The 16,542-nt window shown below is 43.7% G+C and overlaps 1 protein-coding gene across 2 annotated transcripts in view; it reads right to left on the bottom strand.

Annotated features, from left to right (window-relative positions):
* Window positions 1-14,754, bottom strand: part of phf21b (PHD finger protein 21B) — a 33,844-nt gene extending 19,090 nt beyond the window's left edge. For both annotated transcript variants that reach the window (XM_083935361.1, XM_083935362.1), the window contains exons 1-2: window positions 14,377-14,754; window positions 13,557-13,616 (exon numbers count right to left, since the gene is read on the bottom strand). In XM_083935361.1, coding sequence (XP_083791487.1) covers window positions 13,557-13,616; window positions 14,377-14,430 — 114 coding nt within the window. In that variant the 5' untranslated portion in view covers window positions 14,431-14,754. The remainder of the gene's footprint in view (window positions 1-13,556; window positions 13,617-14,376) is intronic.
* Window positions 14,755-16,542: the final 1,788 nt, after the last annotated feature.

The following is a 16,542-nucleotide window of genomic DNA, read 5'->3' as shown; positions in this document are numbered from 1 at the left end:
GTTACTTTAGCTAACTGTTTATCTGTTACTCTAGCTAACTGTTTATCTGTTACTTTAGCTAACTGTTTATCTGTTACTTTAGCTAACTGTTTATCTGTTACTTTAGCTAACTGCTTATCTGTTACTTTAGCTAACTGTTTACCTGTTACTTTAGCTAACTGTTTATCTGTTACTTTAGCTAACTTCTTATCTGTTACTTTAGCTAACTGTTTATCTGCTACTTTAGCTAACTGTTTATCTGTTACTTTAGCTAACTACTTATCTGTTACTTTAGCTAACTGTTTATCTGCTACTTTAGCTAACTGTTTATCTGTCACTTTAGCTAACTGTTCATCTGTTACTTTAGCTAACTGTTTATCTGTTACTTTAGCTAACTGTTTATCTGCTACTTTAGCTAACTGTTTATCTGTTACTTTAGCTAACTGTTTATCTGTTACTTTAGCTAACTGTTTATCTGTTACTTTAGCTAACTGTTTATCTGTTACTTTAGCTAACTGTTTACCTGTTACTTTAGCTAACTGTTTACCTGTTACTTTAGCTAACTGTTTATCTGTTACTTTAGCTAACTGTTTATCTGTTACTTTAGCTAACTGTTTATCTGTTACTTTAGCTAACTGTTTATCTGTTACTTTAGCTAACTGTTTATCTGTTACTTTAGCTAACTGTTTATCTGTTACTTTAGCTAACTGTTTATCTGCTACTGTAGCTAACTGTTTAAAGGAGGATTTTGCGTCAGAATTAGACTCTTAAGTGGACGTTTTGTTGCATCTGCCGTCTTAAAAACAACCCAGTGAAGCATGAAGCTGTTTAAGTTGAGGAACATGTGTGAGGTCATGCGCAGATGCAACACGTGCGTTCACTCTGTCACAGTATGAGTTGATCTCAAACACAAACACTTTGAACTACATGATAATTAATATGCTGCGAGTTGGTTCACACATCAGATCGTGTTAAATCATCATATCCTGCAGCGAGCGCTCTCCATAATTAACCATTTAGCAAAGCGATGTGAGCCAATCAGACGCAGGAAGCTGAGGACGCGCTGACTGACCCCAGGCCCGTGTTGGTGGACGTATTAATAATAATAATAATAATAATAATAATAATAATCAGCGGTTTAATTAGCGTTCTCTTCCTGGTATATTTCTGAACGGCGACAAAGGTCTGACATATCGTTTTCAGTTCACACGGGAGGTGAGAGGGATTGTGGGTCGGCTGAGGCGGCGCCGCGGCAGCCGCACGCCGCTCTTCTCCGTGTAAACCGCCCTCGAACTGCAGCGCGGCGCCTCAGTGTTTAATCAGGTCGACACGTTCGGTTCAGAGGATGAATAAAAGATTAAAGAGGAGCCGGTTTACACGACAGGAGAGCTCACGGACTCGCTTTCAACGCCAGACGTCTGCGGGACGCCGCCGCCGCCGCCGCCGCCGCCACCGCCACCACCGCTACTTTGAGCTGTTGACTGCAGTTATTACAGACAGTGAACTCACCACAGACACTGGACTGTTCTGCAGTTATTACAGACAGTGAACTCACCACAGACACTACACTGTCCTGCAGTTATTACAGACAGTGAACTCACCACAGACACTACACTGTCCTGCAGTTATTACAGACAGTGAACTCACCACAGACACTCCACTGTCCTGCAGTTATTACAGACACCTGAACTCACCACAGACACTGGACTTTCCTGCAGTTATCAAAGACAGTGAACTCACCACAGACACTGGACTGTCCTGCAGTTATTACAGACAGTGAACTCACCACAGACACTACACTGTCCTGCAGTTATTACAGACACCTGAACTCACCACAGACACTCACCTGTCCTGCAGTTATTACAGACAGTGAACTCATCACAGACGCTGGACTGTCCTGCAGTTATTACAGACAGTGAACTCACCACAGACACTCCACTGTCCTGCAGTTATTACAGACAGTGAACTCACCACAGACACTGGACTGTCCTGCAGTTATTACAGGACAGTGAACTCATCACAGACACTGGACTGTCCTGCAGTTATTACAGACACCTGAACTCACCACAGACACTCCACTGTCCTGCAGTTATTACAGACAGTGAACTCACCACAGACACTACACTGTCCTGCAGTTATTACAGACACCTGAACTCACCACAGACACTGGACTTTCCTGCAGTTATCAAAGACAGTGAACTCACCACAGACACTGGACTGTCCTGCAGTTATTACAGACAGTGAACTCACCACAGACACTACACTGTCCTGCAGTTATTACAGACACCTGAACTCACCACAGACACTACACTGTCCTGCAGTTATTACAGACACCTGAACTCACCACAGACACTCACCTGTCCTGCAGTTATTACAGACAGTGAACTCATCACAGACACTGGACTGTCCTGCAGTTATTACAGACAGTGAACTCACCACAGACACTCCACTGTCCTGCAGTTATTACAGACAGTGAACTCACCACAGACACTGGACTGTCCTGCAGTTATTACAGACAGTGAACTCATCACAGACACTGGACTGTCCTGCAGTTATTACAGACACCTGAACTCACCACAGACACTCCACTGTCCTGCAGTTATTACAGACAGTGAACTCAGCACGGGTCAACGCGCTGACCTTTTTTACCCATAATGCATCAGAGCAGAGGCAACAGCTGGACTGAGCAGTGGAACAACAGAGAACAGGACGTTGTGTTCAGGTGAAGTCGAATAATCCGGCGTCTGCAGCAGATTTAACAGAAACACGACAGCTGCACAAAAACATCGACGACAGAAAACACGCAATAAAAGCTGCAGATGTGTTGACTCCCCGACGACGACAACAACAACAGCCTCATGAAAGCGCTGCACACACACTTAACTCGTCACTTTGCTTTAAAGGAAACCGAAAAACACCGAAACAGAACCAGGGTCAAGTCTCCTGCAGCTCCAGAGGTCGAGCAAAGGAACAGATTAATGAATATATAAATTCATCTTCAGCCTCTTGTCCCTGTCGGGGTCTTGGGTGCTGGAGCCGATCCCAGCTGACATCGGGGGGGCGTGAGGCGGGGTCCACCCTGGACACGACGCCAGTCTATCACAGGGACACATAGAGACGAACAGAGACAGACAACCATTCACACCTACGGGTGATTTAGAGTCATCAATGAACCCAACACCTGCACGTCTTTGGACTGTGGAGGAAACCGGAGAACCCGGAGAAAACCCACGCACACACGGGGACAACATGCTCCACACAGAAGGGATTCGAACCAGGAACCCTCTCGCTGTGAGGTGACAGTGCTAACCACCACTCCACCGTGTCAGAGTCTTTGGAGTGGAGCCACAGAGAGAGAGAGAGAGAATCTCTTTCACGTCATAAAGTCAAACAAAACATCAGAAAGTTCCTGAAACTAAAGAATAAAGTTCTTATTTTACAGGAGAACCTTCAAAATAAGAGTCGTTCTGATGTGTTTCCTTCATGTCAGGAGTAAATTAGTCCTCGTGCGCCCGCGTGAAAAAGCTGTTTTTAACCTTTATCCACTTTTATTCTCCTGTTCGTTCGTTCTGTAACGTCTGTGAACTTCTTCCCTCTACGATCGCGTCACTTTTGATCGTTTCCGTGTTTCTGTTCGTGCTGTTTTGATCGACCGCGACACGGAGCCTTTGTTTACTCTGCAAACTCCACACAGAAGGGCCCGCGCGGGATTCGAACCAGGGTCCCCGAGGGTCGTTTCTACCTGCGAACCTTCAACAGAAGAAGAAACCCCTCTGTACTGAAGAAGTGACGTCTTTGACACAGAAGTTTCTCATCAATTTAGTTCTTTTCTCGTGAGGCGACAGCGCTAACCACCGCTCCACCATGCCGCCTGTTCAAGTGTTTCTGATTCGAACGCCACTTTCTCCAAACACGTCACCCTGCAGACCGACCGCCACAACCAGAAGTCCTGATTTGTCTACGTGTCCCTGAACTACACACAGTACGACGCCTCCTCAGAGCAGCATCAGGCTGAACTTTGTAAATACCAAACAGGCCGATACGATTGACTGAGTGTGTGTGTGTGTGTGTGTGTGTGTGTGTGTGTGTGTGTGTGTGTTATAAATATTAACGACACCAGGAGAATCAGACCGTGCGGCGCTCAAACACACGACTCTGTGCTTCCCTGAGGGTCGTTTCTACCTGCAGACCTTTAAAACCCGCTGCGGTCTGAGGAGCGAGCGTCGCTGTGAACGCACGTGGAGAGAGAGTGAAGAGTGAAGCTGGCAGTCACACACGGCGCCGTCACACACGGTGCCCTCCCACGGGACGAGTCATCGCAGGGTTTCCCTCCGTGTGGCTCTTAATTAAATCAGAGCGTGTCGTCAGTGACGAGTAAAACATGAATCTACGCGTGTTTTCTGCAGCGTCTGGACCTGAAAACACGCCGCTCATGCTGTCAGCGCCACGTCACGTCTGGATGGTGACCCTGCGTCTGCAAAAGCCCGCCAATCAACCAATCAGAGGAGGACAGGAAGTGCCTCCACAAACGCCAAAACAACTCATCACAGACGCTGGACTGTCCTGCAGTTATTACAGACACCTGAACTCACCACAGACACTGGACTGTCCTGCAGTTATTACAGACAGTGAACTCACCACAGACACTGGACTGTCCTGCAGTTATTACAGACAGTGAACTCACCACAGGCACTCCACTGTCCTGCAGTTATTACAGACAGTGAACTCACCACAGACACCGGACTGTCCTGCAGTTATTACAGACAGTGAACTCACCACAGACACTCCACTGTCCTGCAGTTATTACAGACAGTGAACTCACCACAGACACTCCACTGTCCTGCAGTTATTACAGACACCTGAACTCACCACAGACACTGGACTGTCCTGCAGTTATTACAGACAGTGAACTCACCACAGACACTGGACTGTCCTGCAGTTATTACAGACAGTGAACTCACCACAGACACTGGACTGTCCTGCAGTTATTACAGACAGTGAACTCACCACAGACACTGGACTGTCCTGCAGTTATTACAGACAGTGAACTCACCACAGACACTGGACTGTCCTGCAGTTATTACAGACACCTGAACTCACCACAGACACTGGACTGTTCTGCAGTTATTACAGACAGTGAACTCACCACAGACACTGGACTGTCCTGCAGTTATTACAGACAGTGAACTCACCACAGACACTGGACTGTCCTGCAGTTATTACAGACACCTGAACTCACCACAGACACTGGACTGTCCTGCAGTTATTACAGACAGTGAACTCACCACAGACACTGGACTGTCCTGCAGTTATTACAGACAGTGAACTCACCACAGACACTGGACTGTCCTGCAGTTATTACAGACAGTGAACTCACCACAGACACTGGACTGTCCTGCAGTTATTACAGACACCTGAACTCACCACAGACACTGGACTGTCCTGCAGTTATAACAGACAGTGAACTCACCACAGACACTCCACTGTCCTGCAGTTATTACAGACATTGAACGCACCGCAGAGACTGGACTGTCCTGCAGTTATTACAGACACCTGAACTCACCACAGACACTGGACTGTCCTGCAGTTATTACAGACAGTGAACTCACCACAGACACTCCACTGTCCTGCAGTTATTACAGACAGTGAACTCAGCACGGGTCAACGCGCTGACCTTTTTTACCCATGATGCATCAGAGCAGAGGCAACAGCTGGACTGAGCAGTGGAACAACAGAGAAAAGGACGTTGTGTTCAGGTGAAGTCGAATAATCCGCCGTCTGCAGCAGATTGAACAGAAACACGCAAACAAAAGCTTTTTTAATCCCGTGGACGTCTTCACCGAACTCTAACGCCGTCCTTCCCCCCGTCAGTGTTTTTGGACATGAAATCAAACCGGCGTCACACACGGCATCAGCACGTTAGCTGCTTCAGTGAACAGGCTGGAAATGGGGCGAACGGCGTGAGTCACCACCTTTAAACAGCATCACAGTCGTGGATCTGCAGCCGACGCTCCGTCCAAACAACGGCGTCCAATAACAGAGGCCGGAGCAGGAGCGTGCACCAGTCACACGCTCCTCTGTGCAAATATGATGCAAAATGACTAAAAATAGATGCAAAACCAGCACAAAAAGATGCAAAAAGACTAAAAATAGATGCAAAACCACCACAAAAAGATGCAAAATGACTAAAAATAGATGCAAAACCACCACAAAAAGATGCAAAATGACTAAAAATAGATGCAAAACCAGCACAAAAAGATGCAAAATGACTAAAAATAGATGCAAAACCACCATAAAAAGATGCAAAATGACTAAAAATAGATGCAAAACCACCACAAAAAGATGCAAAATGACTAAAAATAGATGCAAAACCACCACAAAAACATGCAAAATGACTAAAAATAGATGCAAAACCAGCACAAAAAGATGCAAAATGACTAAAAATAGATGCAAAACCACCACAAAAACATGCAAAATGACTTAAAATAGATGCAAAACCAGCACAAAAAGATGCAAAATGTCTAAAAATAGATGCAAAACCACCACAAAAAGATGCAAAATGACTAAAAATAGATGCAAAACCACCACAAGATGCAAAATGAGTAAAAATAGATGCAAAACCACCACAAAAAGATGCAAAATGACTTAAAATAGATGCAAAACCACCACAAAAAGATGCAAAATGACTAAAAATAGATGCAAAACCACCACAAGAAGATGCAAAATGACTAAAAATAGATGCAAAACCACCACAAAAAGATGCAAAATGACTAAAAATAGATGCAAAACCACCACAAAAAGATGCAAAATGACTAAAAATAGATGCAAAACCACCACAAAAAGATGCAAAATGACTAAAAATAGATGCAAAACCACCACAAAATGATGATCTGATGTAAGGAATAACTGTATGGAACCAAAACAACTCGTCTCAACCTGACACGTCGGTAAAAACCGGCGTTCTGATGCAACGGAGAGAAGAGAAGAGGAGCAGAGAGAGAAAGAATCGATGAATCCATTTTTCCTCAAGGGCCGAAAACCTGCGGTGAAGGATGAAGGCCGCGGATTCACAGCAGAGAGAGAGAGAGAGAGAGAGAGAGAGAGAGAGGGAGAGAGAGAGAGAGAGAGAGAGAGAGATGGAGAGAGAGGGAGCGAGAGAGAGAGAGAGAGAGAGAGAGAGAGAGAGAGAGAGAGAGAGACAGAGAGAGAGAGAGAGAGAGAGAGAGACAGAGAGAGAGAGAGAGAGAGATGGAGAGAGAGGGAGCGAGAGAGAGAGAGAGAGAGAGAGAGAGAGAGAGAGAGAGAGAGGGAGAGAGAGAGAGAGAGAGAGAGACAGAGAGAGAGAGAGAGAGAGAGAGAGACAGAGAGAGAGAGAGAAAGAGAGAGAGAGAGGAAGAGATAGAGAGAGAAAGGGAGAGAGAGAGAGAGAGAGAGAGAGGGAGAGAGAAGAGCTGCAGGAGGGTTCCTGAACGCACCTTGATCGCTCCTGAACGCACCTCGGTCGCTCCTGAACGCCCCTCGGTCGCTCCTGAACGCACCTCGGTCGCCCCTGAACGCACCTCGGTCGCCCCTGAACGCACCTCGGTCGCTCCTGAACGCACCTCGGTCGCTCCTGAACGCCCCTCGGTCGCTCCTGAACGCACCTCGGTCGCTCCTGAACGCCCCTCGGTCGCCCCTGAACGCACCTCCTCCTCCTCCTCATAAACAGCGTTGTTGAAACTTCTCTCTCACGTTCAGACTCTGAATCAAATCCTCTTTATTCAGTTTCTGCACAAACTCGTGTCGTTCATGGAAAACGAACATGAACTTAGTCGTTTATTTTATTCTTATCCTTTATTTCCACTGTGTTGAAAGTGTAATACACTGTAATTTTAACGTATAATAATGTTAAATATTGTTTACTAAAGTTATTGCTGTAATAATCAGTCACATTGGTTCAAAGTCCACATGGAAAAGGTTGATTTTCATCTAAAAAAGAATATAAGAGATGCAAAATGACTAAAAATAGATGCAAAACCAGCACAAAAAGATGCAAAATGACTAAAAATAGATGCAAAACCACCACAAAAAGATGCAAAATGACTAAAAATAGATGCAAAACCACCACAAAAAGATGCAAAATGACTAAAAATAGATGCAAAACCAGCACAAAAAGATGCAAAATGACTAAAAATAGTTGCAAAACCAGCACAAAAAGATGCAAAATGACTAAAATAGATGCAAAACCAGCACAAAAAGATGCAAAATGAGTAAAAATAGATGCAAAACCACCACAAAAAGATGCAAAATGACTTAAATAGATAGATAAAAATACATAATCGGTGATTTTTGTGTAAAATCCACATGAAAAAGGTTGATTTTCATCTAAAAACATAATATTTTGATGCTGTGACCCTGAAATGACCTCCGCGGTGCCCGTAGACACTCGTGTGTTTACTTAATTATTCCTGATCATCACTCGCTCCCTCGCCTCTCAGACGTCCGTGGATCTGTGGGCGTGGCCTGTGGCGTGTGACGTGTGGACGCAGCGGAGAGAAACGCAAAGGTCACGTTTTGCAGCTCAGAAAAGCAGAATAACTGTGTGAGTGGGAACACGGCGACGTGCTGACTGGGCTTTCTGTGTCTCTCCTCGCCGCTGCCGTAACCCCCCCCCCCCCCCCCCCCCCACACACACACACACACACACACACACACACACCAAAAACAGCATCAAAGCAATCAAAATGGTAATGTTGGGCATGAATGGGGCCCGTCCCCCTCCCCCACCTCCTCCTGCACGAAACTCTGCAGACTTTTCCCTCTGCGTGTGAGCGGGGGGGAACTCACCACCCCCGCTTTCAATCAAAATGGAAGCTTCCACTCCCGACCTGCGAGGAGAAGAAGAAGAAGAAGAAGAAGGGGGAGGAGAGGGAACGCACAACAACACGGCTTCTTCTTCTTCTGCAAACATACTGAAAACTCTGCTGTCGGAGCGAAAACACGCTGTAAAGCTCCGCTCCCGTGTTTTTATAGTGATGAACATCTTTAACACGCTCCCCCGACTCCAAACGTCTGTAATTAAGTCACATTCAAGCACTTTTCAAGCGTTTCCAGGTGCGTTAGCAGTCGTTTCCTGCTCCTCAGAGCTGCGGTAAACTCCAGATTCATACCTTAAAGATTCATTTCATTCACTCATCACGTTAAATCAGATGTTAGCGTGATGTTGCACCTGTTCCTTATCCTCTGTAACCTCATTCATGGTTCCTGCTTTTCCAAAGTCAATTCAAGCACTTTTCAAGCTTTTCCAGGAGCTTTTTCAGTCTTTCCAACACATCAGCGCTGCGGTAAACTGCATGTTTGTACCCAGAACGATCCTCAGCACCACAAACAGATGCTAAATTACTAAAAATAGATGCTAAACTGCCAAATCCTTGTTGTTTAGTTGGCTTAAGTTGTTGTTTTGTTGGCTAAAGTCGTTCTTTTCTTGGTTAAAGTCGTTGTGTTGTTGTTTAAAGTTGTTGTTTTGTTGGCTAAAGTTGTTGTTTTCTTGGTTAAAGTCGTTGTTTTGTTGTTTAAAGTCATTGTTTTGTTGGCTAAAGTCGTTGTTTTCTTGGTTAAAGTCGTTGTTTTGTTGCTAAAGTCGTTGTGTTGTTGGCTAAAGTCGTTGTTTTGATGGCTAAAGTCGTTGTTTTCTTGGTTAAAGTTGTTGTTTTGTTGCTAAAGTCGTTGTGTTGTTGGCTAAAGTCGTTGTTTTGTTGGCTAAAGTCGTTGTTGTCTTGGCTAAAGTCGTTGTTTTGTTGGCTAAAGTTGTTGTTTTCTTGGCTAAAGTCATTGTTTTGTTGGCTAAAGTCGTTGTTTTGTTGGCTAAAGTCGTTGTTTTGTGGCTAAAGTCGTTGTTTGTTGGCTAAAGTCGTTGTTTTGTTGGCTAAAGTTGTTGTTTTGTTGGCTAAAGTCGTTGTTTTTTGGCTAAAGTTGTTGTTTTGTTGGCTATAGTTGTTGTTTTGTGGGGTAAAGTTGTTGTTTTGTTGGCTAAAGTCGTTGTTTTGTTGACTAAAGTTGTTTTGTTGGTTAAAGTCGTGTTGTTGGCTAAAGTTGTTGTTTTTGGCTAAAGTTGTTGTTTTGTTGGCTAAAGTTGTTGTTTTGTTGGTTAAAGTCGTTGTGTTGTTGGTAAAAGTCGTTGTGTTGTTGGCTAAAGTCATTCTTTTGTTGACTAAAGTCGTTGTTTTGTTGGCTAAAGTCGTTGTTTAGTTGACTAAAGTCGTTGTTTTGTTGGCTAAAGTTGTTGTGTTGTTGGCTAAAGTCGTGTTGTTGGCTAAAGTCGTTGTGTTGTTGGCTAAAGTCGTTGTTTTCTTAGCTAAAGTTGTTGTTTTGTCGGCTAAAGTTGTTGTTTTGTTGGCTAAAGTCGTTGTGTTGTTGGCTAAAGTCGTTGTTTTGTCGGTTAAAGTCGTTGTTTTGTCGGCTAAAGTCGTTGTTTTGTTGGCTAAAGTCATTGTGTTGTTGGCTAAAGTCGTTGTTTTGTCGGCTAAAGTCGTTGTTTTGTCGGCTAAAGTCGTTGTTTTGTTGGCTAAAGTTGTTGTTTTGTTGGCTAAGCTAATGCTGTTAGCTAAAGTTAGTGTGTTGACCTGCATCAGTAGCTGCGCACCAAAGCCAAACCCACACATTTAAAACTCTCACTGACACAGAAACACCAGGAAACAGCGTCCAGGATCAAAAACAGCGCCATTCAAATGAAACACAAAGAAACCAGCAACAGGAAATAAGGGACACCACATTTACTCCCACTTCCTTCTCTGCTCAGACTCGACTGAACACAACTCACGTCAAATATGAAACAAATGAAATCCATCCGGCCTCAACGCGGACTTCTAAACGCGGTTGCCAGGGCGGTAACCAGGTTGGTAACCAGGTTGGTAACCAGGTTGGTAACCAGGTTGGTTGCCAGGTTGGTAACCAGGTTGGTTGCCAGGTTGGTAACCAGGTTGGTTGCCAGGTTGGTAACCAGGTTGGTTGCCAGGTTGGTAACCAGGTTGGTTGCCAGGTTGGTAACCAGGTTGATAAAAAATGTCATTAAAAACACGTGTATTACACATGTTTGCATGTTTATCTGCTTATTAGAATTAAAGAGTTTCCTAATTTCTGTGTTTTTGACAGTTTGTGTGGTAAATATTTTCATAAAAAGCGGTTGCTATTGTTCATTAAAGTCAAAAATGTCATTAAAAACATGTTTATCTGCTCATGAGAACACAAAACAAACCCAGGTGTGATGAATTTTTCAGGTGTCTGAGCAGTTTCTTTGGTAAAATTATGACAAATATTAATAAAAACAGCAGTAACTGTTGATTAAAGCTGTGATTTTTGTTCATTAAAAGTTAAAAGTGTCATTAAAACATGTTTATCTGCTTATGAGAACACAAGAGTTTACTAAATGATGTGTTTTTGATCATAAAATGACAGTTTGTTCTGTAAAATTATGAAAAATATTAATAAAAGCATTAGTAACTGTTGATAACAGCGGCGTTTTTGTTCAATAAAAGTCAAAAATGTGACTAAAAACATGTGTATTACAAGTGTTTGCATGTTTATCTGCTGATTAGAACACAAGAGTTTACTAAATGATGTGTTTTTGACAGTTTGTTCTGTAAAATTATCACAAATATTAATAAAAGCTGTAATAAATGTTGATAAAAGCAGTGGTTTTTGTTCATAAAAAGTCAAAAATGTCAATAAAAACATGTTTATTACACATGTTTGCATGTTTTTCTGCTCATTAGAACACATAACAAACCCAGATGTGCTGCATTTGTTTGTTAAACGAGTGCAAATCAAACTGCATTAAAAAGGTGAAACAGGCCTCGAACACACACGAGTGGAGCTGTTTGCACTGGACGGAGCTCGGTGCTGATGCAGGGGAGAAGTTCTGTGTTTCTGATCATACATGAAAGTTTATTTGGTAAAATTGCAACAAATGTTAATAAAAACAGTAATAACTGTTGATAAAAAGAGTAGTTTTTGTTCATTAAAGTAAAAAATGTGATTAAAAACCATAAATATGTCAATCACACACTGTAGTTATAACAAGTAAAGGTCTAAATGATGTGTTTTTGATCAGAAAATGAGTTTGTTTGGTAAAATTGAGACAAATATTAATAATAGCAGCAGTTTTTGCTCAATAAAAGTAAAAAATTGTCATTAAAAACATGTTTATCTGCTTATGAGAAAACAAGAGTTTACTAAACGATGTGTTTTTGATCATAAAATGACAGTTTGTTCTGTAAAATTATAAAAAATATTAATAAAAGCATTAGTAACTGTTGATAACAGCTGTGTTTTTGTTCATAAAAAGTCAAAAATGTTAATAAAAACATGTGTTTTACACGTGTTTGCATGTTTATCTGCTTATGAGAGAACAAGAGTTTACTAAATGATGTGTTTTTGACAGTTTCTTTGGTAAAATTGCGACAAATATTAATAAAAGCTGTAATAACTGTTGATAAAAGCGCCGTTTTTGTTCATAAAAGTCAAAAATGTCATTAAAAACATGTTTATTACAAGTGTTTGCATGTTTATCTGCTTATTAGAGAACAAAAGTTTACTAAATGATGTGTTTTTGACAGTTTGTTTGGTAAATAGTTTCATAAAAGCGGTGGTTTTTGTTCATTAGAGTCAAAAATATCATTAAAAACATGTTTATTACACATGTTTGCATGTTTTTCTGCTCATTAGACACAAAACAAACCCAGATGTGCTGCATTTGTTTGTTAAACGAGTGCAAATCAAACTGCATTAAAAAGGTGAAACAGGCCTCGAACACTCCGGGTCAATGCACGGAGCTCGGTGCTGATGCAGGGGAGAAGTTGTGTGTGTGCAGCCGGGGCCGGGACCGACCGGCGGGGCCGGGACCGACCGGCGGGGCCGGGACTGACCAGCGGGGCCGGGACTGACCGGCGGGGCGGTGCAGGCGGCGGCAGCAGCAGAGGAGCTGGCCGAGGTGCTGAACGCTGCTGCCGGCCTCAGCATCACCATCACTCCCCCATCATCCCTCCATCCCTCCATCCCTGCTGCTGCTGCTGATGATGCTAATGCTAATGCTAACCACTTAGCTTCAAAGTTAACACCGTTAGCTTTAAAAAATAGTAATTATAAAAAAAGTGAAAGCGTAACCGTGGACCAATCAAATGCGGCGCTTTCCAACCACGTGACCCCGAGGAGAAATAACAGCAGCAGGGTGAAAAAAGTACAAAGTAACAAACATGTAGCGACAAAGATGCAGATTCAAAGCGACACCGGGGCTTTTTCAAAGGCTCGGTTCCGCTCCGTTAAACTTCCGGAGCCGCTTTTACCGCAGGCGCGTCAGAACCGGGCACGAGCCTCGGTGACTCGACCTCACTCAAAATGGACGCTAACATTTTTCACCCAACTTCTGAGAACCGTGAAGAAGAAGAAGCAGAAGAAGAAGATGAAAGAGGAGGAGGAGGAGGAGAAGAAGAAGAGGCCCAGTGGCTCCGACGCAGCCGCGCGACACAGCGCAGCCACTTTCACATCCTCCATGTTTGTTTGGGGCAAAACACGAAAATCTAAGGGAATAAAAAAGCTCGTACTTGTTTGTCGCTCAGGGCTGAAATCCTCCTGTCGTGGAGCTGCCTCTTCAGCTCTGCGTCCTGCAACACACACACACACACACACACACACACACGCACACACACACACACACACACACACACACGACACAAAGATTATTAATCTGACACAATGAAACTTCACGGGTTTTATTTTTCAGCAAAGTCACGATGAAGGTGGTGAAACACACACACACACACACACACACACACACACACACACACACAGGCAGGGCTGCTAACTCGTAAAGCTACCAACAAGAAGAAGAAGAAGAAGAAGAGATTTGTGCTGATAAAGTTTCCGGTCGCCTCGCGCACATCCTCCCAACAGCCTCCATTAAAACCCACGCGCCCTCTTTACCTGCGGCTCCGGCTTCATCCGTGCAACTAGTTTACAGAGAATTACACCACAAACAAAGTGTCTCAAGTTTATGTGTGAAGGGAGGAACAAAGCGGGTCTGACGGACACACACACGCACGCACGCGCGCACGCACACACGCACGCGCGCACACACACACGCACGCACACACTCATAAATATGCAGGTCGCGTCCTGCTCGCCTCCACCGCATTATTAACACTCCTAAATGTGTTGTTGCTCGGGAAAAAGCAGCGGTGACACCGAGCAGGAAAAGTGCACTTAACCGTCCCTCGGAGCAGCGAAGCACGGTGGAAACATTGTATCGCTGTGTCGCAGAGTTGAGTCCGGAGCTCTTTGATGTTCTCCCACTTTGCCTCGGCGGCGGCAGCGGCATCAGCCTCACACACACACACACACATAAAGCCCATGTTTCGCTTTTACCTGATGACATTGGAGCTCCACTTCCAGCGCCTCCCGCGGGCCCTGGACTTCCATCGTCCGCTCCCGAACACACTTTATTCCACTTCCGGCGCCAACTTTGACTCGTCGCGAGCTTTGTTTTGAAAGCCACAATAACAACGTAAAGAAAGAAGTACTCGGGCTGCAAACAGCAAGTTCTCGCTCTTTCTTTTTTTTTTTTTACAGCCTCGGACTCATCACACACTTTCCGCCCCGTCTCCAAAAGTGCTCCAAACCCGCGGAGGAGGCTCGGGGCCCGGGCGGCGCCTGTGCGGATGATCGGCGGAGCGTCGACGGGTCCCGCGGCGGAGCGGCGTCGCTTTTCTTTCCGTTGTTTTAAGTTGAAAAACGGGGACTATATCTTTTTTTCTTCACCGAGTCCGCGGCTTGATTTCACTTTGCCTGGGGAAAAAGTTGCGCTTCGGCTGTCAATGGTGATGCTGAGGTTCCCGGATGGAGAGAGGGACATGCGCAGTGAGGCGCGGGGGGTGGGGGGGCACCACTACTCACAGAAGTGGGGATTTATTATAATAATAATAATAATAATAAATGATGCATTTGTTTAAACAGCACTTTGGAAAATAAGAGCAGGTGCTACAAAAGAGCTGCACGAGACAATAAAAGCAAAAATAATGAAATAAAAACAGATTTATGATCAAGTTTGAACACGACACAAACATGTTACCAGCACAAAAAGATGCAAAATGAGTAAAAATAGATGCAAAACCAGCACAAAAAGATGCAAAATGACTAAAAATAGATGCAAAACCACCACAAAAAGATGCAAAATGTCTAAAAATAGATGCAAAACCAGCACAAAAAGATGCAAAATGACTAAAAATAGATGCAAAACCAGCACAAAAAGATGCAAAATGACTAAAAATAGACGCAAAACCACCACAAAAAGAAGCAAAATGACTAAAAATAGATGCAAAATGAATAATATCACACAAACATTATGTCAAAGTAGAAAACAAGTATCATCATTTATGTGTTTATAGTAAGGAATGTTTTATTAATCATAAATCACAAAATTACAAATGTATCACAACGTTACGACACTTTACTTACTTTATAGTTTTGACTCCATCACATGTGTTTGAAACATTTAGTTACAAATGATCTTTATTATTATTCTTTTGATCGGTGAATCGTTTTGTGTCGTCCATCAAATGTCATTAAGTTACAGACTTAATGACATTTCTAGTTATTTAGTTATTATTTAGTTATACATATTTAAAAAACAACCAGAAAGAGACAAAACATGACTTCAGGAATGCAAAACGACCACGAAGAGATTCTGAATGACTGAAAAGAGACACAAAACAAACACAAAGAGTCATTTTGCATCTAATTTTAGTCATTTTGCATCTATTTTTAGTCATTTTGCATCTCTTTCCATTCATTTTGCATCTCTTTAAGCCACTTTGCTTCTATTTTAGTGCTTTTGCATCACTTTCTAGTCATTTTGCATCCATTTTAAGTCATTTTGCATCTTTTTTAGTCATTTTACATCACTTTCTAGTCATTTTGCATCTATTTCTAGTCACTTTGCATTTGTTTTTAGTGATTTTGCATCACCTTCTATTAACTCATCTTTTTACAGACTTGTAACCAAACTGCAGATCATCCTTGAACTTAAGTTGTAATTATATATATATATAAATATATATATATAAAGGCAATAAAAGGTTTGATGGTTTAAATCAGAGCAGAGCAAACATGGCAGCTTCCCTCTCCCTCTCTAAAGTGACTCAGAGGGAGAAAGTGCGGATCAGAGACAATGAGACAGGGTCGATGCGCGGAGCCTCCGCCCGAACACAAGCACTCCGCTGATTTGCTTCTTCCAGCACAAAGAGGCCAAATGTGGCAGTTTGTTCCCAGAAATCCAGCCCCTTCTCCCGGGTGTCTGTCAGCCTGACCCCCGCCGCCTCCTCCGGCTCCTCTTCCCGCCCCTTTGCGCACAAGACGCGCCGCTATTGGTCCAAACTGCGAGGGGGACGAGTGGGAGGCGGGAAGGCGGAGCCAATCAGGAGTTGCGAGCCTTGAGTGGCAGCGCGCGGGACCAATGAGCAGGGAGAAGGGGGGCGGGGCGTGTCTCGCGGGTGTGTGAGCGGAGAGTTGATGCAGAGCGGAGATGGCAGGTGG

Source organism: Echiichthys vipera (assembly GCF_963691815.1).
Source record: "Echiichthys vipera genome assembly, chromosome: 20".
NCBI classification, from domain to species: Eukaryota; Metazoa; Chordata; class Actinopteri; order Perciformes; family Trachinidae; genus Echiichthys; species Echiichthys vipera.
This window is presented reverse-complemented; position numbering and strand designations above follow the sequence as displayed.